Source organism: Caretta caretta, chromosome 2 (assembly GCF_965140235.1).
Source record: "Caretta caretta isolate rCarCar2 chromosome 2, rCarCar1.hap1, whole genome shotgun sequence".
NCBI lineage: Eukaryota > Metazoa > Chordata > Testudines > Cheloniidae > Caretta > Caretta caretta.
The window spans coordinates 22,485,235-22,508,825 of NC_134207.1; the positions used below are offsets into that span (position 1 = coordinate 22,485,235).

Genomic DNA, 23,591 nt, shown 5'->3' on the forward strand with positions numbered 1-23,591 from the left:
TGCCCTACCCAAATCACACAATTGGATCCTGCTTAAATCATGAAACTTGAGCTTTCTTAAAGACTAGCAGAAAGATGAATTTATAATGTGTTTCAAAGTTAAAATTACAACAGTTACATTGAAATCAATAGGTGTTAAGGGTGATTTTTAGGAGCAGCATAAAAGAGAAAATTCTAAAAATCCCTATGTTTGTTACCATGAATTATCACTGAATCCTTTCCCCTTCTGTACGCTAATAAATAAATAAATAAAAACACCTTCTGTCCTTGCAGATTATACTGACTTTGGTAAATTCATAATAGGGCCTGGAGCCTACATTTTCAGTCTGGTAGAAGAGGACAATTCCCAGCTGGTTCAGCTTATAGAACTTGACAGTTCTGAATAGAGTGGAGCAAACTTCTAATGTGTAGGACCTCTTGGCCTTTAACAGTTCACTATGGGATTAAATGAGTAAGAGTTGCTGGATGTACAATAGCAAACAGGTGAATGCTTGACATATGCAATACATAGAATGTGCAAATTTATTTGGTGTTTTATTCTTTTACTTCTTGAAGAGTGGTAAAGTGAAGTGAAGAGATTTAATGTGAGCAGACCTAAAACACTTCTGAATGTTTTTGCTTGTTTCTTTGTAATTGCCATTCTGCTATAAAACAGAGTTCAGAAAGGATCAAAGAGGATTACTTTAATGAAGCAGGAATCTCATTTCTCTTCTTCCATAACTAAGCAAAAGGTCAACAGCTTTCCTATATTCAAGAACACAGGTCAACTTTCTAAAAGTCAATACCAGCCTGAGCTTTCTGGAAGGGTTTGCAACTGGATTCAAGTACCAGAGTGCTGAGATTCTATAATGTGATAGTTACTTATTGGCCTGAATCAGCACTAAAAAAAAAAAAAAAAAAATTCACGCCTGAATACTTAGTTGTGTAATAATTTCAACATTTTCTGTACTCTTCAAAGCTGGTTCTGAGTGTGCTTGGTATTATCCCCTTAATTTTAAGTATGAAGTGAAGTCAGTGGGAATTAAGCATGTTTTTAAGTGCTTTGCTGAGGCCCTGAGTCACCAGGATACTAAACTATGTGAGTAGTCTCATTGCCTAAATTTACACCCACGCGTAAGTGCTTTGCTGATCAGAATCCTAATTTGAGAGCTCAATGATGCCTTAAATTAGTGTGTCTTTTCTGGGGGCAAATTAATGGAGGATATGGGGCCAAAGCTGGATCTCAGGAAGTTCTTTGGCTCTTCGTGGAAGAATCATGGCTGGATGGGGAGCGTCAGGGTGCAGTTTTTATGCTCCACGATCATCTCTCTGAAAACCAATGGAGAAAAGGGTTTAGGAGGAAAGATATTGCAATGACTGAACTTATCTTCTGATAAAACTAAATGTCTGAAGATTTTGCTACTACAAGATATAGTAGCAAGATATTGCCAGAGATACTCTGATAATATATTATGGAGATTACTATAATTGGTTAATGGTCCTTCAATCCATAAGTGCCACATTTTACTGCCATGTCCAGAAGAAACACACCTGAAAGGGAAAAGCATTTTGCCGTGTTTTGATCTACAACACATTTTATTTGTAAACATTTGTTACATGTGCCAATAATTTAACTGAACACAAAATTTTGTACATTTCAATATATCCTATTAACAATGTCATACAAGAAAAAAATCAACTGTATTGAGTTACAGTTGTACTTGAAAACCTTCAGAATACAAACTGTGTTAGAAACACTGAACAAGAAAAGAAAAAAAGGTTTGAGAACAATGCCAGAGAGAATTTTTGAACCATTGTGTGATAGAAACCACAATGAAATCTTGTTAGTTGGCTCCTGTATCTCAAGATAAATCCAGCTAAAATACTGCTTAGGTTGACCGAACTAATTCCCAAAGCACAAAACAAACCACTTTTTTCGTTAACTTAACAGACTTCTTGGAAGGTAGATGCCTAAAATAAATTTAAAATATTATTGATTTTCCACAATTAATAAATCATTTGAAGAAAAAAGTTATATTGTCTTTATTCTTAATAACAATATCAAAAGATTATTTTGGTCTGAATGGAGGTCTTGCCGTTGTTTACACCGCATTTAAAACAAAATGTTGTACCTTGAATAAAGCCTCTGGACCATACCCAGTATCACAGTTGCAGTTGAGTTTATGATAGTTTAAGGTCTTTCTTTGGTAGTCACCTATTCAGTAAAATTTCCAAGCCTGTGGGTCTATAGTTAGGTTTCTAAATCCATCTTAAAGCACCTAAATAAGAGTAGCTTAATTTTGAAAAGCTGCCAAGTACCTGCAGCTCTTATTGTTAACCGTCAGATTTGTAGGTATTCAGCAATTCTGCTAACCAGGCTACTTTTATTTAGAAGCCTAACTTTAGGTATTCAAGTATGAATATTTAAGCCAATAATAGTGGAGAATTAAAAACAAATTTAAAAAAAAATTCTTCCATTAATTTTGAGGTTGCAGACGACAGACTTTTACATGAGCTACCATAATTGTACATATCTGTATATATACAATGTACAGGTGACAGCCGATATAAAGTTTGCTGCTAGCTAAACTACAAAAGCTCACTGCAGTATTTCAAATAATGCCTACGATACTGAAAATGTAAAGCATCACCTTCAGTATAGGTCCCTTCACTGTGTTAGACGGTGGATTAATGTCTCTTCATGTAGGATATTAATTCTCAGACAGATCAGACTATGGTCTGCTTTCTATGCTATTTCCCCCCCTTACTAATATCCATAAAGAACATGTAGCATTCCTATTTTTTCTTTTTAATTTCCTTTGAAGGCAAAAAGACAGCCAGTATCAATTTAAAAATATGGACAATTTGTACATGGCCAATAAAAAAAAAAAGTCAACCTTTTTTATTGTAGCGTACACACTAATCAACACATGAAGTCAAGCTCTGTAATATGTGCAGAATAAGCAAGTTCAGCTGCTAGTGGTAAAATATAAAAGGAGAAGAGACAAACGTGAGAAGAGCATTGCACTGACCATGCTGAAGTACTTACAACTTCCAGTTTTTCAGCCGGAGAGAAAGCGCCACATTTACACTTAATAGGAATGTTAACCAAGTGAGAAATAAAGAAATAACTGAAGATTCCATTCTAATTCAACTCACTGTTCTATCACATTAGGGTGCTTCCCCCCACCCTTTTAAAACATATATCACATCAAATATTTTCTTCTTACCCTCTTATCAAACAAATACAAAAACTGAACATTACTACATTTACCATGTACAATTTCCAGCACTGCATGTTGCACAGGTTCTTGGTCCAATAATTGCTTAAACTGCAGGCAGGTGCTGACAGCATGGTTCAATTTCATTTTAAAGATAGTATATTAATGAATTCCAGTAAACAAAAAGTCATCAGAAATTTTTAGACACTAATCTTCAAAATATTCTACATACTTGTTTTCCTAGTATGCTTAACTGGATACGATGTGTTTAAAAGGGCAGGAAACCACCTTGCAGAGTTAGTATAAACTAAAATGAAGTAACACTGCACAAATTCCTCCCACCTCTAGGGAGGAAGCCTTCTAAACCTAGAAATGATTAAGTTGATATTTGTCATGAGTAGTTGATGGCTTACGGAAAACTTGAAAGAACTGTTTAAAGAAATACATCTGCCTACAGATTTTCGGCACTTTTTTCTGCATTTTTTCTTTATTGAGAACACCCACATAAAAACCAAAAGCTTTGTTCTTTTAGTATTAAGGCTTCTCCAACTGTTTATTCTGCCATTAACATGTTTGGTTTGTGACATCACTCTTTTCCACAGCGATGTTACAAACATAAATGAACAGCTTCCGGTGAGGAATAAGTGACAGAAGCAAAGACAAGGTGGGTGAGGTAATCTCTTTTTTTGGAGCAACTTTCGTTCATGAGACACACAAGCTTACACACTGCTCTTCTTCAGGTCTACTCTGTGTAAGCTCAAATGCTTCTGTCTCTCACCAACAGAAGTTGCTTCAATAAAAGATATCACCTCACCCACCTTGTGTGTCTAATATCCTGGGTCCAACACAACCCCAACAACACTGCATGTGACAGAAGCAAACATGCTTAAGGCGCAAAGATCCTAGTTTCATGTAAGTGCTCCAATAAAACAAGGGACAAAAGAAATACACTACTATATACGTAAACAGCTTTCTAGGAACAGAGGGAACCAAATTAATCCCTGGTGCAATTCTATTGCTCTCCATGAAATTACACAGAGGATGAAATTGACCCAATCTTTTTCTAAGATTTCCTAAAGGTATCAGTAGGATTTTATGTCTTCAAAACTTAAGACCTCATAGAAAGTGTCAATTCATTATTGTTATGTTGATTTACCAAACCAAACCTTCATCATCATCAGGCTGACCTACATAATATACAGACATCGGCAACAATTCTTAATGCCCCATAATACCACCATGATACCAGATTTTTACTATTTGAACACTACTGAAAGCCTTTCCAGAGCCAAATCTCCTACTTATAAACAGAATTCAGTAATAAAATACAAAACTAATTTATATATGAGCAACGAACATATCAAATTACTATTGCAATTTTGTGGTGACAGCATAGAAATTTAACAATAACCAGAAAGCCTAAAAAAGGTGTGTTTAGAATTATAAAAGAAATAGCGATTATCCCAAGATACAAATATAGCGCTGATAGCTGAAGAGCTTTCTGTTGCAGCCGGAAATGCGCCAATGAATAACAAGTTGTATACAGCGTGTTTCCCCAGTACTGCAACACAACACACTTAAAAACACTACTTTAATGTGGGTTATGCTGCAGCAGCAAAACACTTCTTAGTGGTTGGCAGTATAAATTAATTGTACTAGACAAAGAAAAAAGGCATTAAGTGAGCAATGCACGGTGAAACCAAACTATTGGATTTGTTCTTTAAGTACGTTTGCAATAAGAACTGGGGACGGGGACTGTCCATTCCATTCGGATAACATGCCTTCTTTGAACATTAGATTCTTGGCAGGAAGTGGAACACCCATTTCAGCAGAAGTCGGTTGTGAAAACAAACTTGAATTGGTGTCAGAGAGCAGATCCAGTGTTGAAATACCTTCCTAAAGACAAAGGGAAAAATACAATGTTTTAAAATAGGAACAAAGGACCAACAAAGGACAAAAGACTTCAAGACTAAGCTCGATAAGTTCATGGAGGGGATGGTATGATGGGATAGCCTAATTTTGGCAATTAATTGATCTTTGACTATTAGCAGTAAATATGCCCAATGGCCTGTGATGGGACGCTAGATAGGATGGGATCTGAATTACTACAGAGAATTCTTTCCTGGGTGTCTGGCTGGTGAGTCTTGCCCACATGCTCAGGGTTTAGCTGATCGCCATATTTGGGGTTGGGAAGGAATTTTCCCCCAGAGCAGATTGGCTGGCAGAGGCTCTGGGGGTTTTTCACCTTCCTCTGCAGCATGAGGCACGGGTCACTTGCTGGAGGATTCTCTGTACCTTGAAGTCTTTAAACCACAAGTTGAGGACTTCAATAGCTCAGACATAGGTCAGGGGTTTGTTACAGGAGTGGGTGGGTGAGATTCTGTGGCCTGGTTGCGCAGGAGGTCAGACTAGATGATCATAATGGTCCCTTCTGACCTTAAAGTCTATGATTCTAAGGTGGTTTAGTAATAAAACTGGAGTTCTATTGACTCATTTAAGCCACAGATCTGCATTCTGGCGGTTCTATGAATGCTACTTTCAACCACTGAAGTTTTGAATTTTTATACAGGTAAGTGCATGTGCCACAGAACGTGTCAGGAGTTAACTGACTCTTCTGCTATGTCTACATACAAACTCTCTCGGGTCCAAGAAGGCTTTTGGAAAAATCCAAAGTAGAATTAAAAAAAACTTCAATGAGAACTCCATTTACTGGTAAGTAACTAGACACTGAAAACATAGCTGAAGCTGGTGTTTGCCCTAGTGTCAGAGTCTAATAATCTTTACAAAATTATGCTCCCTTCCCATCTTGCATGAAACCTACCTTCAGGCCCTTGTGAGCCATCTGCCCTGCAAGGAAGCATAAGGAAGTCAAAGGAACTGTACTTCTTGGGATTTCTGTATGTTGTTCCTCTGCAAGGCAGACTCTTTATATTCGTCTCCTACTCTTATCCTTAGGCTTTCTTTTTTTCCAGACTGCCATCTATGCTGGGAACACCCTCAAAAGCAAGATGATCACCCTCTCTCATTCAAACACCTCTAAATCATTTCCACAAAGCCCATTAGTAATGCTGCTCCATTTCATTAAATTCATCGTGTCTCACCAATCAAAAGTCATTCTAAGATAGAACCCTTCTCTGTCAGTTTTGCACCTCTTACCTGATTTGTATTGGCTATTTAAGACTATACACTCATCAGAGCAGGAACCACATCATCCTTGATAATTTGTACAAGAAACACATTGTTGGCATTTAAATATCAATGCATGTGTAGATATATTTATTTCTCACATTCTGATTAGCGTGAAGAGGTGGGAGGCAGAGGGGTCACTTCCACTTTTTCATTCCTGGAATCCTTACCCAAAAGTATTTCATCACTTAACTCCCTAGCACACCCCCACATCTCTCTCATTATGTATTATGGCTTTATATGATTTCATGTGCAATGTATTTTATAAATACAAAACCATTTGTATTTTACATGCCAGATACGTGGATCGTTCTACCGATTTCTGATTACACCACCAGATAATAATCTCCATCATTTAGTACCCCCTTCTAGTTCTTGCTGGTTTCCAGTGCTCCTTGCATATGGATACAAAATTTAGAATGTTAAGATCCTTCATGTTTGGTCTTCAAATTTTATCTTCTGAAATGCTATGTATGTTGGAATTACATCACAGGACATTTGAATTAAGCAAAAAGCTCCTTCTCTTCCTTTTCTAATGAGTTTAAAGCAAGGCTTGTGTAGGAGTTCAATTCTCTTCAGTCTAAGAAACAGGTATCTAATCCAAATAGGCTTTCTTCACAAAAGGAATTTCAGTGCTCTGAAAATCTTAAACTCTTCTTTGTCCATCAGCACATTAAGTCAGTTCACCAGTATCAATCTTCTCATGTGTGCTACAAGTTCCCAAAGGACCTCAAAGACCTCTCGCACTGCTGCCATCTTTGTCTGGGCTGAGGCTAATTTAATGCACCTAGTTGGAAATACTGTTTGACACTCCAGGAGGAATCTGCTTCAAGAAGAAATGAAGGTTACTTTCTTGAGGTTACTTACCTGGAGTTCTTTCAGGTTGGCACATGGCCCATCTACAACTGCTAGTAGCAAATATCTCCAACAGATGGAGACAGAACTTTAGATGGGGAGGGCTCTGAGTTACTACAGTGAATTCTTTCCAGGTATCTGGCTGGTGGGTCTCGTCGACATGCTCACGGTATAACTGATCACCATCTTTCTATCAGGAAGAAATTTCCTCCCAAGTCAGACTGGCAGAGACCCTGGGGGTGAGGGGTTGCCTTCTTCTGCAGCATGGGGCATAGGTCACTTGCTCGTTTCAACGAGAGTAAATGGTGGATTCTCTGTATTTTTAAATCTTTAAATCATGATTTGAGGAATTCAGTAACTCAGTCAGAGGTTATGAATCTATTAAAGGAGTGGGTGGATGTGGTTCTGTGGCCTGAAATGTGCAGGTCAGACTAGATGATCACGATGGTTCCTTCTGGCCTTAAAGCCGAGGAGTCTATGAGATGATGGATTTATGGATAATGCGCCAACCAGTGCAGCCTAACAGTAGAACCTTCTCCAAGCAGTGCCTGTGGGAACACACATGCGCCCTCTCCTCACTCTTGAATGTTCTGAGGGCGAGGATATAAAAGGGGGCACTGGCACTTTACTGCCTTAGTTCTTTCTGAGGCTGACCCAGAGAAACCAGGATAGGACTCTGAGAAATTGTGTGTGGGATGTGTGAATATGCAGAGTCATCTTGAAGAACTCTGGTTATTAGTAAATAACCTTAATTTCTCCTTCGATTGACTGCATATTCCCACTTATGGGTAGTTTGGCAAGTGATACTGTAAACTCAGGAGGAGGGAACAGAGTCCTAATTAATTAACTGCTCTACCAAATCTAGCATCCTCTCTTGAAGCCAAATCCAAAGCATAATGTTTAGTAAACGTATGGACTGACTTCCAGGTAGCAGCTTTGCAGATTTCCCCAATAGAAACATGTTTAAGACAAGCCCTAGAATTCTTACAGGAGTGCTAAGTGTTGTCACTCTTGTCTGAGAACAAGGTCCAGCCAGCAAAGGGCAAATCAATTTAACTGGCTTCGTCATTTTTGTGTAGTTCCTCTTTTTTAAGTTAAATGGTATTGTGGTGGGTTTCTTTAGTATTTTCTCCCTACCAGGATGTTAAATTTAATTACATTATGATCACTAATACTGAGTGCTTCAGCCATATTCATCTTTTGGATCAGATCCTGTGCTTGTCTAAATCAAGAATTGCCTCTCCCCTTGCAGATTCCAGGACAAGCTGCTCCATGCAGCAGTCATTTACGGAGTCTAGAAATTTTCTTTGCATCCCTTCCTGAGGTGACATATAGACAGTCATTCTAAGGATAGCTGAAATCCCCCATTATTATTGTGTTTTTTGCCTCTGTAGCCATTCTTCACTGTCACCATCCTGGTCAGGTGATCAGTAGTATATTATATTGCTATACTCTTATTGTTCAAGCACAGAATTTCTGTCCATAGAGATTCTGTGGTACAGTTTGAGTCATTTAAGATTATTATATTTGACTATGCTTCCTTTACATATAGTGCCACTCCCTCACCAGTAAAAAAAACAACGAGGAGTACTTGTGGCACCTTAGAGACTAAAATTTATTTTGGCATAAGCTTTCATGGGCTAAAACCCACTTAATCAGGATGGCCCATTTCAAACAGTTGATTATCACTACAAAAGGTTTTTGTTTTTTTTCCCTCCTGCTGATAATAGCCCACCTTAATTAATTGGTCTTGTTACGGTTGGTATGGCAACACCCATTGTTTCATGTTCTCTCTGTATATATATCTTCCTACTGAATTTTCCACTGCATGCATCCGATGAAGTGGGTTTTAGCCCACAAAAGCTTATGCCCAAATAAATTTTAGTCTCTAAGGTGCCACAAGTACTCCTCAGGTTTTTTTTTGCTGATACAGACTAACACGGCTACCACTCTGAAATCCCTCACCAGCGTGACCTACTTGGTCATTCCTATATATTTGGTACCATGGTATAATGGTGTCCCATTGATTATCCTCATTACACCAAGTTTCCATATTGCCTGTGACAGGGTCGGGCCAGATGGCTACAGGAGAGTAACAGAAGGCAGATATATTAGCCCCAGGCTAAGTAGGTCCCCTTTCCCTGGGTAAGGTAACACGGAAGGTTCCAGAACAATCAGGAACCTTCTGGAGACAATTAAGACAGGCTGATTAGAACACCTGCAGCCAACCAAGAAGCTGCTAGAATCAATTAAGGCAGGCTAATCAGAGCACCTGGGTTTTAAAAAGGAGCTCACTTCTGTTTGTGGTGTGCGTGTGAGGAGCTGGGAGCAAGAGGCACTAGGAGCTGAGAGTGAGAACGCGGACTGTTGGAGGACTGAGGTGTACAAGCATTATCAGACACCAGGAGGAAGGTCCTATGGTGAGGATAAAGAAGGTGTTGGGAGGAGGCCATGGGGAAGTAGCCCAGGGAGTTAGGCACAGCTGTTCCAGGAGGCACTCTAGACAGCTGCATTCCACAAGGCCCTGGGCTGGAACCCGGAGTAGAGGGTCGGCCCAGGTTCCCCCCAAATCCTCCCAACTCCTGGTCAGACACAGGAGTCGTCGACCTGGACTGTGGGTTCAGAAAAACAGCCAAGCTGAGGGCTGCTGTGAAGCTCCAAGGCGAGCAAATCCGCTAATAAGCGCAAGACCCACCAAGGTAGAGGAGGAACTTTGTCACAATCCATATCCTCATTTAATGCCAGGCACTCTAGTTCACCTATCTCAGTATTTAGACTTCGAGGATTTATATAGAAGCACTTTTACATTTTGTCAATATTCAGTTGCTTAACTTCATGTGTTCTATTTCAATGGGACTCTTACATTTGATTGTTCCTCACTAGTTCCTACATCCACTTTACCAACTTCTTTCCTATCCTCTTTACTAGGATATAGAGTTTCCCCTTTAATAAATTTATCTCTAAGGGATGTCTCCTCCGCAAATCATATGCTGCTGTGCACCTGTCAGTTTTCCCCCAGCTCTTAGTTTAAAAAAAAAAAAAGTCTTCTACAACCTTTTTAATTTTACATGACAACAATCTGCTTCCATCTGGATTTAGGTGGAGCCCATCCTTCTTGTATAGACTCCTCCTTTCCCCAAAAGTTCCCTAGTTTCTAATAAAGGGGTTTAATAAACTTAAAACCGCCCTCACTACACCACTGTCTTCATCCATCGAGACCCTGCAGTTCTGCCTATATTTCCAGCCCTGAGCATAGAACTGGAAGGATTTCAGAGAATGCTACCATGGAGGTTCTGGACTTTAATTTCTTATCTAGCAGCCTAAATTTGGCTTCCAAGACCTCTCTCCTATCTTTCCCTTTGTCAGCGGTACCTATGTGTATCACAACCACTGGCTCCTCCCCTTAAGTTTGTCTAGATGTCTCAGGAGATCTACAACTTTGCACTTGGCAGACAATTTATCATGTGGTTCTCCCAGTCATCACAAACCGAACTATCTATATTTCTAATAACTGAATTGCTATTACCTGGCTCTTCCTAGTATCTCAGGATCTCTCCCTAGGAGGGGTGTCCTCAGTGCAAGAGGATACCATGACACCATCTGGAAGGAGTGTCCTAACTAAGGGATTGTTTCCCTTGGCTCCAGATGTTCTCCTCCACTCAGACTTTCATCCTCCTCAACAGCACAAAGGCTGTCAGACTGGGAGTGGGACTGTTCTACTGTGTCCCTGAAAGTCTCGTCTGTGTACTTCCATCTCCCTTAGTTCTTCCAGTTCAGCCGCTCTGGCCTCAAGTGTCTCTACAGTGAATCCGAGGCCCATGAGCTGCTTGCACAAAAATGCCACTTGCCCACAAGACAGATATTCATACATGCTGCATTCAGTGCAATAAACTGGATAGCCTCCACTCTGCTGCTGGATTTCTGCCTGCATTATATTTACTCTTGCAGGGTTTTTGGTTTTATTTGGGGCGGGGGCAGAATTGGCCTAAGTTTAGAGTAGGTTTGTTACATGTAGCGGCCTCTTACACTCCCTCTCTAAACTCCCTCACAAAATTCCCATTTGTTGCTCCTATTCACTATCTCCTTTGGTCATTTAGGAGCTGGCTTTTAAAGCCTTGTTCTCCCTGAGATGATCTCCTCTGATCATCTGGTAACTTTTGCACAAGTTATCTACTGCCAGGTAATTAGTCACCCTAAATCACTAAAACAAAAAAACCAAACAAAAACCCGACCTTTTCTCCCTCTCTCCTATCTGGAGTCGAACAGGCTTAATCAGACCTGAATCTATTACTGGCTGCTGCAACCAGCAGGGAATTTGGCACAGGTGAGTATGAAAATATGAACATGCCTCATGCAGTACTTCAGAGAATTTGTCAGTTTTCTTAAAGATAAGCTGACAAGAAGCCAGGGTAGCCCAAACTGCTTCAGCAGGTTGCAAGAAACCTTCCAACATACGTAAAAACATCCCCTTCCTGAAAGGACCACCAAGAATGTCAAATACTGGATGTGATGCCACTTCCACAGCAACTGAAGGCAAGTTCAAAGTAGATTCCATATGATATATTAATTCATAAAATAGTAAAGCATCCTCAGAAGGAGAAGACAGAGAAGCAACACCAACATGCTCATCAGGTGAAATATCAGGTTCAAATTTTTTACCCACCTAACCATGCTCAAAAAGAGGAAGTAACTCTTCATTTCCTTACTCAGAAAGTATCAGGCACCACCATGTGAGCTGCAGACATATCCGGTGGAATCAGATCCAAAAATTTCCCAGAAGATGGATCCTTATTAGTTGGAATATCACTACTTCATCCATACGGAGGATGACTCAAGAACTCTTGCAGCACAGCCCAATAAGACCACAGACCTGCCAGTCTCTCCAATAATTGGGACCTGGGAACATATACATAGGATGAGGCAGCAGAAACTGTCCAAGAGGTTGAGGAAATCCAGACTTAGATGGCATGAATATGGACAATTGAGACCTTTCAACTCTCCCTCTATCCTCTTCTAACCGTGGATTCAACCTCTATTCCACTATTGATCTCACCGGAGATAGCAACAGCACTTTTTTCATGCCTAAAAGCTGAGAAGGATCTGTTTGGCAATCCTCAAGGAGTCTTAAGAGGGAGAGGCAAAGATGGCTCTGTGAAAAGACTCACAATATCTTCCATTTTACCTTTTTCAGGTGAAAGGGATTTAGACCTCAGAACCAATGAAGGCTTCCTCCTCCTTCTCGCTCTGAGCAATCACTCACTCAGATCCAACCAACAGTCAGATGTCATATTGAGAGCATGCCAGCACAATAATAGTCTTCTTCTGATCAGACATTGGCACTGGAGTTAATACAGGCAATGGTGCTGGTCTGACAGGCTTAGGAATCATCAGAGCTGGAGAGGGGCTCAACTCTGTAATCCTGAAACATGAAGCCAAATGCGGAATAGACTTAGGTCTCAGAGACTGAACCGCAGAAGACATCCAAATCAGACAGAACCAATAAATCTGATCCACAACATTTGGCACTGCTGACAGTGACTGACTTCTCCCTGCCTTTTTGATTTGGAACTGCGACAGTCAGAACAAACAGCCTAATCATAGGGTCCTTAGCTATCAGTTGAACAGACAGGGCCCTCCAGCTCAGATGGAGAGGAGCCTCCAGAGGAGAAAGACGTCTCTTCTCCGCTGCTGGAGTTCAGACCCAACAGCAACCGCTGCAGCACCCGAGATCTGGACAGACTGCCAGAGCTGCCGGTCGCTGGAGACACCAAGGAATTGTTGGGGCTGCCATTAACTGTTTATCCCAGAGAGACTGACGATGACCCCCGAGACCCAGAAGTGTAGGAAGTAGCCCAGGGGAGCCAAATATAGTTCGGTTGTGTTCCTGACTGACAGCTGGCCAACGTATTGCAGCCAGGTTTCCCCACTGACCCAATGGCGGACCACTCAGCCACTGTTAGGGCCCTGGGCTGGGACACGGTGGAGTCAGGTGGGCCCACATCACCCTACCCCTGGGGTGGCAGCCTCCCCACCATAGGCCAAGAGGCCTGCGTTTGTTGGCGGTCGGCCAGAGCCAGGACCCCCGACTGTTTTCTGCCCCACTCTGTTTGCGCTTATTGCTCTGTCCTGACTACAGGCCAGAGCATCCGGACTTTGCTGCCGTGCCCTGTCTGAGGGCCTGGCATATAGACTTGCTGCCCCATCCTGTTTGAGGGTCTGGGCTAACAGACTCGTTACTGCTCTTTTCTGAATACCAGCCAGAGCCTCTTTGCTGCCCCGCACTGTCTGAGGGCCAGGGCTTATAGACATTGCTGATCTACCCTGATTGTAGGCTAGAGCCCTCTAATTGTTTGGTGCCTTGGCCAGTCGGAGGACCATGGCCCCTAGACTCACTACTGTGTTACCCCGCCAAGTGGCGGAGACCCCGTGCGAATTCCCCCCAAACGGTGCCCTTCCAGAGGGCTTGTAGCAAGGGGGTGTGGCCTCTCTTCCAGACGGATGGAGGGACAGCTGCAACCGCCTTACAAGTACCAACGGACATAGGAAAGAACTTGTCAACTACTGTATATGAGGATACACATGTGCATATCATAGAATTTCAACAAGTTGGATGCTTACATGGCAACTGTAGAAATGCTGAGGCATTGTAGAGGAAATGCCAAGGTAAACATGCTACATCAATGTGCTTAAACAAAAAGTCTTCCAAAACATAGCCAAGAGTTTTACGCATTTTCTCTTTAACATTAACTCATCACTACATTGTTTACATGAAGAAACACACCAGACTTCTTCAAGTAATAAAACTAGAATTTAACAGCATGTTTCATCTATCACTCAGACTTGGCTAAATTTAGGACATGAGATTTCATTACCAAACAATAACAGTTTTAAATAAAAATATTTCTCTTAAAAGGGATATGGGTCAACTTGATATTTAGAAGATTACTAAGTAGCACCTGAGGCTACACTTGCCCAGAGTCCCTTAATAATATTTAGGAGGTTATAAGCATGTTTCAAATCTCTCTCTCTCCTTTTGCTGTGAAAACCCATACAGAACAGGGGAAACTGATTATATACGGAGCAGAGCAGTGATAACATACCAAGTATAAAACCAAACAATGGTATTTTCCCCTCTTATTTCAATGAAAATTCAGAAAATAATGAGATTTTTAATATGACAATGTCTTTAATAGCTCTATAATTAAAAAATGAATAAGCTACAAACTTCTACACAACATTTAACAAAAAAGCCAAAACCAAAAGACAGACCATGCAGAAGTTCCTACATTTTGATTTTTTTCCCTTACCTGGAATGAATAAACAAAGTTAAGAACCTGTAGAGACAGCTTTCTACTGGAATGCAAGAGTTTTTGAAGGCTGTCAAAATGAAAAAAGGAAAAGCTGTAAAACGTAGCAGGTGTCTAAAAAAGTGCACGTGTGCTGATACATATTGTTACTGTAGTGGACTAGAATACCAGGCTCACGATCTTAAGAGCAGCTCTAATGGTTCTTAACACCACTTGTTAAAATAAAACAGAATAATGTAATACTATCATTGTAGAAGAGGTAAATTGCTAACTAAACTCCAACCCCCCACTCCCTGCTTTTAACTGCCTGGGTTTTGTTCCATTCAACAAGTGAATATCCAATTTCCTGAAGCTATTTATGTTTGTTACTATGATAAAAAGGTGCGGTTGAAAGTTTTACTCAATATGTATAATGTACATGAAGCATGAATAATATATTAAATTTTATTCTTGCTTCTTATGCTAGACCGTTCTAAAAAGGTATGCTATACAGTGGTTCTTAGCGTAAGTTACTTCTTAAAATGCAACACAGCAAAAGCTCCAAAAAAGGTGACAAGCAACCTATTTACCTGTAAGATCCTCACTGCAGAGGGCTATTAGGGAAACGTTTTCAAATGGCCGTAACACAGCCTCTAAAATTGTGCCCCTAAATCAGACACATTTTGCCAAGAAAAGATGAACTATAATGAAAAGCCACCTTCGAAATGAGGAATACAAATCAGTGGCCATCACTTAAGTCCATAAGATTTTGTTATAGTGCATAAGAACTGCCTTCCCAAAATCAAACGCAGTAAAGCTACTACATTATTAGCTCTTACGGAATTTGAGTTTTGCTGGTATTTCGATGATGAGAGGATAGCTTGTGTAAAGCCTCTCTATGGCTACTTCCCTCTGCCCTTTCCCTCTACAAAGGACTATATTTATTCACACATAGAGAAGCCACCATTAATTTAAGAAATATAATCTAATCAAAGGTGCTGCATTTCAGTGAAACTGTTCCAATTAAATTGTCTGTCAGAGACCTCATTGAACAAGAGATGAAAAAATTACCATCAGAAATCCCATTTCCCATCGTCTCCAAAGTAAAATAAAATTCCTTTCAAAAAACATTTTGCTTTATTAATCAATTGCAATGTGAAGTTTAATCTACAATAAAGATAGATTGCAAGGCATGATTTTAAGTAGGCTAATCTCTGCTCATACACCACATACATCAGTGGTTCTCAAACTAGGGCCACTGCTTGCTCAGGGAAAGCCCCTGCCAGGCCGGGCCGGTTTGTTTACCTGTCGCGTCTACAGGTTCAGCCGATCGCAGCTTCCACTGGCCGCGGTTTGCCATTCCAGGCCAATGAGGGCTGCAGGAAAGGCGGCCAGCACATCCCTCGGCCCGTGCCGCTTCCCGCAGCCCCCATTAGCCTGGAGTGGCGAACTGCGGCCAGTGGGAACCGCGATCAGCCGAACCTGCAGACGCAGCAGGTAAACAAACCGGCCCAGCTTGCCAGGGGCTTTCCCTGAACAAGCAGCGGCCCTAGTCTGAGAACCACTGCCATACATTATGGTATGATGCCCACGCTGACAATAGCAGCCAAATATTCCTAGGGCTTGAGCTATGATCAATGAGCTATGGGAATGTATATTACAGCAAGTATCTTGGAGCCTAAAAGTGACTCCTACAATGTAATAACATGATACAGTACTACAGTTTCAAACTTTAATTTATTGCATTGCCAAAGCACAGATAAGTTCTGCACACAATGGCTGTGCAAAAGAAACCTCACCTTTCTTTTCTACATAGTCCATGGGTAGCAATTTTTCTGCAGACTTTCCGGTTTAATTCCGAGCTAAACAGTGGAATTCCAAAGCATAATTCCAGGGGAACCCATTCCAGTTCTGTTGTGGGAACTACAAGATATAAACAAGAGACTAAAATGTTTTCTGAAGAGAACAGTAAATTGACCCTGAAAATTTAACCCCGGATCAGTTCTCTCTAAAAAAAATAAAAATTGAGTCAGTAGCTAAACTGTACCAAAAGGTTCCTATCTCCCATTCTTTATAAAACTTACACAGTATTTACAAGACAGAACACTTCAAGCAATTCTGAGCCAAACAAAGATTCTTTAAGAGGTCTGCATTAAAACATATTAACAGTATTGCACTATCCATACATCAATGTGTCAAATACATTAAGTTTTTTTTTTAAATGTCTACTATTTGCTTAAAACACAGCACTGGAGACATTAGGCAATGCTTGTATTGTGCGTTTAGATACTTTAATACTAGATTTCTGACTGGACAGAAATATCTAAGGGAGATTTTATCTTCCAGTAAATAATATAGGTCATTTGTAAGATCTTACCTTCAGGACTTTGCTTAGCTGCAGAATCCACAGATGTGTCTTCAACAACAATTTCAAATGATTCTGTGCTCCCATTTACATCAGATCCTGATGCCAATTCAAGCTCACCTAAATTTAAGATATTTAATAATATTTAGATGAACATAAGCTTAGTTACCTCCTGATGTACAGAATATATAAATTTTACTCATATGTGATGTATTGATAATGAACACAAAGTACCTCAAACTATTTACCTAAGGACAGTAATCTAGATGCATGGCATAAAGGAATAAAGAAAAACACAAGGATCTTACTTGGATCTGGTTTGACACTAAAATAATCAAAGGAAACTAGGGATCTCCATCGCTTCTACTTAAATAGAGTTTTGTTTTCAAAATAAAACATTAAAGAGCTGATGGTTTTAAGAGAAGATTTCGTTTTGTACTTATTTCTATATTCTAAACAATAAATTTATACACCTTGATTTTTGTTTAAAAGGGGCATATGAATTCAAAGAAATTGACCGCCAAAGACAAATAGTCTTCACTGCTGACTAACCTTTTCCATCAGAAGCATCACTCAGCTTTCTGTTTGTGTGTCGACTGGAAGGATTCAACATGGTAACATACCCACAAAAATGCTGCAAATCCACTTTGTCGCTTAATATTCTCAATGCTTTATGAACACCCATATTCACACGAGAGAAGTCTAGCAGAGAAAAGAAGCACACAAGTTTGCCTTTGCATCACTGCAAGAAGGTAGTAGAACAACCATAGCACCACTACAGTTAATATCCAGGAAGTCAGGGCTAGACTTCTGATGGCGGTTCATTTAGGCATTTGGAGATTTCCCTTTCTTCTTTAGCTCCTAGGTTCAGATATCATGATGGTGGGTATGATATGGGAAACTGGGTAAATGGATCGCTTCTTCTTCCCCATTCCAAAAACAACATAGTACCTTAAGATACAGTGGCAAGGAGGGAAGAGAGAATGCAAGAATTAGTGGGTACCATTTTCCCCACACCTTCAGCTAGATGGCAGAGTGCAGCAATTTCAATGCTGGGCCTCACTGATGTCCATCTCTTCCACTAAGATGCAATCTGGATCTTCCACAGTACTTTGGCCCAGAGTTTATGTGAGGTACGTTATGAAGCACAAGATAATACTGCAGTGCTCCCAGGTTTTGAGTCTGGTCATGGAGGAACTACTGGCATCAACAGCTAGACGTCAAAACCCAGAACGAGAAAGGGGGAGTGAGAAAGATCCCTCTGGTTTTCAGCTAAAAACTTTTCACTTGAGGATCAAGGTGAAAGGATGTGGGCCACTTTGCCAAAGACCAAAAGGAGGAGAAGTGAATGTAGGAAATAGCTCATTGTAAACCTAAAACAAATAAACTGGATTTAGACTCAGATCAGGAAACTAATGGATGGTTTATGCTGGTTTGTATTTTGTCCAGCACCAATCTACAGTTTCAGGTGTTAAATCTCATACTTTGTACTTGGGAATGGGGGTTGTCCGTAACTCTGAACAAGACATTACGGATTTCAGCCACTGGGAGGGGCGGGGGATTGCAGCGGGGGACTGGGGCTGCAGCCGTAGAGATGTGTCAAAGCTTCTGACTCTCAGGAGCACCAGGGCTCAGGGATTTAGATGTGGAGGGAGTTCAGGGGCTCGAGGCTTCAGGCCCTGCAGCTCCACTCCCAGTTTCAGCCTCGTGGGGGGCACCAGGGTTTGGGGCTTCTGCCCCAGGATGGATGCCAGAGCTTCAGCCCCACGGCTCTGTTCCTGGCTTCTGCCCGGGGGGAGGGGGGCAGGAAGAGGGGGGAAGAAGAGGACGCTGGGGCTTGGGGCTCCCCACAGCTCTGCTCCCGGTTTCGGGGGGAGGGGGGAGCTGGGGCTCGGAGCTTTAGCTATGGGGGAAAAGCACTGGGGCTGAAACCGACACTTCCCTGTGGGGCTGAAGCCCTGAGCCCCAGGCAGAAGCTGGGTACAGAGTTGTGGGACTGAAGCCCTGAGCCCCAGGGCTAAAGCCCCAAGGCAGTAAAGTATTTGCTGTCTGTCTGATTACTTCTGGGTCCACAGGGTATCTGGTTGACCTGTAAGTCCATAACTCTGATGTTCATATGTTTGAGGTTCTACTGTACATGGCCATCATCTTCCTCTCCACCCCCTTTAAACTTCAAAATGATTGACTAAGACAAGTTTAAGAAGCACTTCACAATCAGTAAATTTCTGCTTCACTAAAAGTAATTGTGCTTGTGCAGACCTTGAAAGTGAAGATTAGAAAATTTAAAAGGGACATCATTAACTTGGAGCTTTTTAAAAAAAAAAAAACAAAAAAACGCTGTGTTCAATTTTTTATTTTCTGTATTACAGTCATGCTCCAGAGTAATAGTCAAGATCGTTTAGCTGAATGCACAACTAGGAGCTCACCATCTCCCTAGATGTTTTCATCTGGCAGTGTTCTGTAGGCAACACAGGAGTGACAAGTCTTGTGGAGAATAAGGTAGATTTAAAATTTTTTTCAATAAACTTGCATGCAACACAAAGAGCAGCAAGGAGGTGCATGTACAACCAATGATGGGCAATAAAAGCTGGTGTTGTCCCAGTAAGTTTATGCAGGGAAAGAAAGAGGGCCAGTAAATTAATTGGAAGTTGGGGTAATGGTCACAATAAGACTATCTTCCTCTACATTTACAGCAGCACCCTGTGGACACTATGTAAGGATCCCTTCAATTTTCTCTTCCAAGTTTAATCAATAGCTAGTAACATTGTAATCCTCTGCTATTAGAAAGTGGGCATCAATATATTTAGTTTAGCCTCGCCATACAAGGTAATTGTACAATAGCACTGAAATCTTTGTTGCAGAATTCACATTAAAGACAGTTACCTCCTTGCTGTTCTGCTTCCTCAAATGGGAAAGGAATATGCATAGTTTCCCCCATTCCGTGCATGCCATGTCCCTGAACACGAAGAAATTAAAGTCAGGGAAAGAAATCCATATATACTACTAGAGCTTGCATTGATTTCTTAGTTCTACTTGTTCTCTATTGTTTAAGAAAGGCCAGATTGGTAACGCTAATGTAACAAACAAGTAGACCAGATAAAACGCTTATATACTGAAGATTGTGGTTAGTAATTTTAAACAAATATTAATGTAAGCAAACTCAAACTCAATGTAATGTAAGCAATGTAATGTAATGTAAACTCAACTTAATGTAAGCAAACTCGAAGTTAAAATGTAATAAAGGAGGAACAGTTAGCTTTGTGTTTTACTAATCATAACTACAAAGTTTAGCGTCATTGTTAGTTTCAAAGTGGCATCACAGCATGGAGACCCTCATCCACAGAAATGCTCAAATAATTGCTTTTCTTTTTCACTAAGGCTCTTACAGGTGAAGCATTTGGTGGTATATACAATATGAAAGTTACTTAATGTAATCCTAAATGCTCGCTTATTTGAGTTACTACTTTTTCTTTCAGTTGTTTTCTGTATCTCAAAGATTTTAGCTAAACCAATGAAAGACAAAAAAAGGATTCATACACAATGCCATACTATGGCATTTATTTTACTAAAACGTTTAAGACAAATATACCTATATATTTTTTTAAAAACCCAATGTAGTAGTTAATGTCAGTAATTTCGTTAAAGAACCCTTCATTTCAGATGTTTATGAAGAGCCATAGAAATGCTCTTCACACCAAAAGCAATAGTGAATTATGTTTAGCTGTTTTTGATTTAGATACAAGACCTAAACACCAAGTAGTCTCTCAAGAGGTGCTTTTCTTAGATGAGAACATTTTCAAACAGAACTACCTCTTATCACACACCATTTTGGCCTATAACCTTAGTATTTTCCTTCACCTTGAAACTGCCTTCTCACATCTCCTAACTTGTGAATCTGAATCTCACCACTTTGCAGTATTGCTCAGGTACATCACTCTCTTAGCCACACTTATGCCAAAACTCTTGTCTATGACCTCATCTCTCTCGTCTTTAATATTGCACCTCTCTTTTGACCTCCCCAAGTCCCAGATGTCCAAGAGCCTTGGTTCAAGAGCCTTCTCATCAGTGACACTGGAACACTTTTTACAGTGGGGGTGCTGAAAGCCATCTAACAAAACTGCAAACCCTGTGTGCTCAAAAGCAATATAAAAAAGTACAATTCCTGCTCACACCACATGGGATTCTCAACAATCGTGAAATAATGCTAGCTTCATTCTGACAGCATACCAAACTTTTCACAGTAAAACCTGGGGGTGCTGCAGCACCTGCCGCATCCCTAGTTCCCGTGCCTGTGCTTCTCATATGCCTCTCGACATCTGAATAACCTTCATGTATCTACCTCATCAAATCCATCTCACTTGAAAACCTCTTTTCTTTGTTAAAGTTGCTTAACTTATCCTTCTTTCCGAGTTAATACAGTTAAAATAATAAGAAAAGAGTCTGGAATACAGTTTGTAGGAAAGTCTGTGAACAAAAAGTTGTGCAAGAGTACAAAAACACCCTAAAAGTTAGCACAAAATTGTACTAAGATACAAATATTATATGATCAGAAAGAAATAATTGAAAACCAATAAAAAAATTTTTAGTATAGAACTCTGAAAAAACAGGCATCTACAAAGCACAATTGTGATGCATACCATACTTGTTGACAACATTTTAATACATGGACTACGTTTTAATCCATATAACTGTATATGAATCACACAACGGTTTTGGTTCAACATTTTAGTGACACAGTAATAAACAAACTACACAATAAAGCCGGTCAAAATTTTTCTAAGTTAAAAATTTTGAAAAAAAATGAAGAATTTTGAAAAAAAAGTCACTTTTTTTCAGTCACCTCTACTGTACATTACATATAAGAAAAAAATGTACTGAAATTAAGTACATTTTATCATATTCATATCAAGTACCTGAATTAGAACGGCAGAATGTGTTAAAGCATCATTCAACATTGTCAATACATTCGAAGTTAGGACTACTCCTGGGTCATGACCCCAAGATGTTATTAGTAAGCGATCATAACCCTAAAAGAAAGAAACAAAATAAAAAGCAGTAGTAATTGATTGTCCAAGTATATAAAAGTGAAAAGCTAAATCATTAGGCCAATAGTAAAGTATTACAATTAGGAAATTACTGCCAGTATTTTCAGTAATATATCATTTATATTGTGTTATAACACCACTTTTATGCTCATGCTCCTTCTAGTGATGGAGGCAGAATTTTGAGGTTGGGGGTTTCCTAACATGCTAGTACGAACAGGATATATCTGCTGCAAAGACTTGTGACAATGTGCAGATACCACAATGTTCCTTGAGAAGGGGAGATAAAAATATTCTCATATAAATTTGGAAGGTAAGAATATGTGCTGAGAAACTTTAAATCTGCCAGCAGTACTCAAAATGATAATGGTGTTCTATCAATGTGGAGTATATCTTCAGAGAAAAATAATGACATGGAAGCACTTTCCTTTGCTCTAAAGATACGACTGTGAGAGAGCCTCATTTCAGAAGATTAAAAAGTCCTGGGAATGTCTCTCGATAAAAAGTGTATATTTTTAACAAAATGCCACTGCAACAAGCAATAGTGGAAACAAGAACAACAACATTTTTGCATGGTAACAAAAAAAGGGTGTGCAGACAGATAAGATGTCCCAAGAAAAAATTTATTGGTATAGGACTTGAGACTATTTGGTACAAGGAAAATCCACTATGCCAGCAAACCTCAAATCTGATTCTATAAGGAAATTTACAAAGTAACTACATAGAGCGCTTTTAAAAATATAAAAAAAAAAGCCACACCACACATTTGTGAAGTATTGAAGCTTTGGGTTAGGCCTCACAGCTAGACTCAAGATCCAGTTTGTTAGTATTATAGAACCTCTTTGTGGACTGGGTATCCACACTCACCTGACCTTTTAGTACTTTATTTTTGAGACAGGACTTTTCCCCATGCCAATTTTACAACAAAAAATAGGAATATAAAATGAGGGAGATAGAGCAAAACAAGATCTCTGTGTTTTCATTCCTGATGTCTACAAACACTGATGCCAGAAACTATTGCTACTGTAGCTACATCAAAGGATGCATGCATCTCTCTGTCTATCTCCACTCACTCACAAGGCCAGTTTCTTAAATGTTTCAATTCTCTTTGGAAAGGGGGACATGAAGAATATAGAGTCCTGTACCTCAGTTTAAATTGATATTTGACCAGGAGGAGATTCTATAATTTTAATTCAGCCAAGTTTGCCTTGGCCATTGCAACTTCCACCACCAGGATTGTGTTTTCCATTTAACATCTTTGACACAGACAAAATGGTAGGAGAAAACTGCCATACCTCCTTTAATCAATCCAAAGCAGTATGAATACAGTCATCCTAATTGCAGAAGACATCTCCAAGGTGCTTCAAAAAAAAAATCTCTGTTCTAGGACCCGAACAGTCTCCAGAATAAAGGGGATAGTCTTAACCATCTTCTCAGACTCTGAGAGAAGCACGCGTGTGAAAGATTTTTATTTTTTGTTTTGTTTGGGGGATGAAGGGAGAAGAGAGAAGATCTGATTCTCTAAGGTAGAATCCTTGCACTCTGGAGTAGAAGCCTAAATCTTTCCCAGCAAAGATATGCTTGCTCCTCATAAGTCTTCTGCTACAGCAGTCTCCTATGTGTCCAGATAGTACTCCTGAACAACCACCACCACCATC

At 40.1% G+C, this 23,591-nt stretch overlaps 1 protein-coding gene across 3 annotated transcripts in view; it reads right to left on the reverse strand.

The window, feature by feature from the left end:
• Positions 1-516: 516 nt before the first annotated feature.
• FAM91A1 (family with sequence similarity 91 member A1) overlaps positions 517-23,591 on the reverse strand; it is a 57,157-nt gene continuing 34,082 nt past the window's right edge. Inside the window, exons 18-25 of one of the 3 annotated variants that reach the window (XM_075124948.1) lie at positions 21,805-21,918; positions 19,775-19,847; positions 17,444-17,593; positions 16,904-17,011; positions 16,326-16,449; positions 14,548-14,617; positions 4,981-5,095; positions 517-1,307 (exon numbers count right to left, since the gene is read on the reverse strand). In XM_075124948.1, the coding sequence (XP_074981049.1) occupies positions 1,300-1,307; positions 4,981-5,095; positions 14,548-14,617; positions 16,326-16,449; positions 16,904-17,011; positions 17,444-17,593; positions 19,775-19,847; positions 21,805-21,918 (762 nt within the window). In that variant the 3' untranslated portion in view covers positions 517-1,299. Of the gene's footprint in view, positions 1,308-1,555; positions 5,096-12,422; positions 12,660-14,547; positions 14,618-16,325; positions 16,450-16,903; positions 17,012-17,443; positions 17,594-19,774; positions 19,848-21,804; positions 21,919-23,591 lie in introns of those variants that run through there. The other 2 variants (XR_007355418.2, XM_048841597.2) reach the window with 2 other exon arrangements.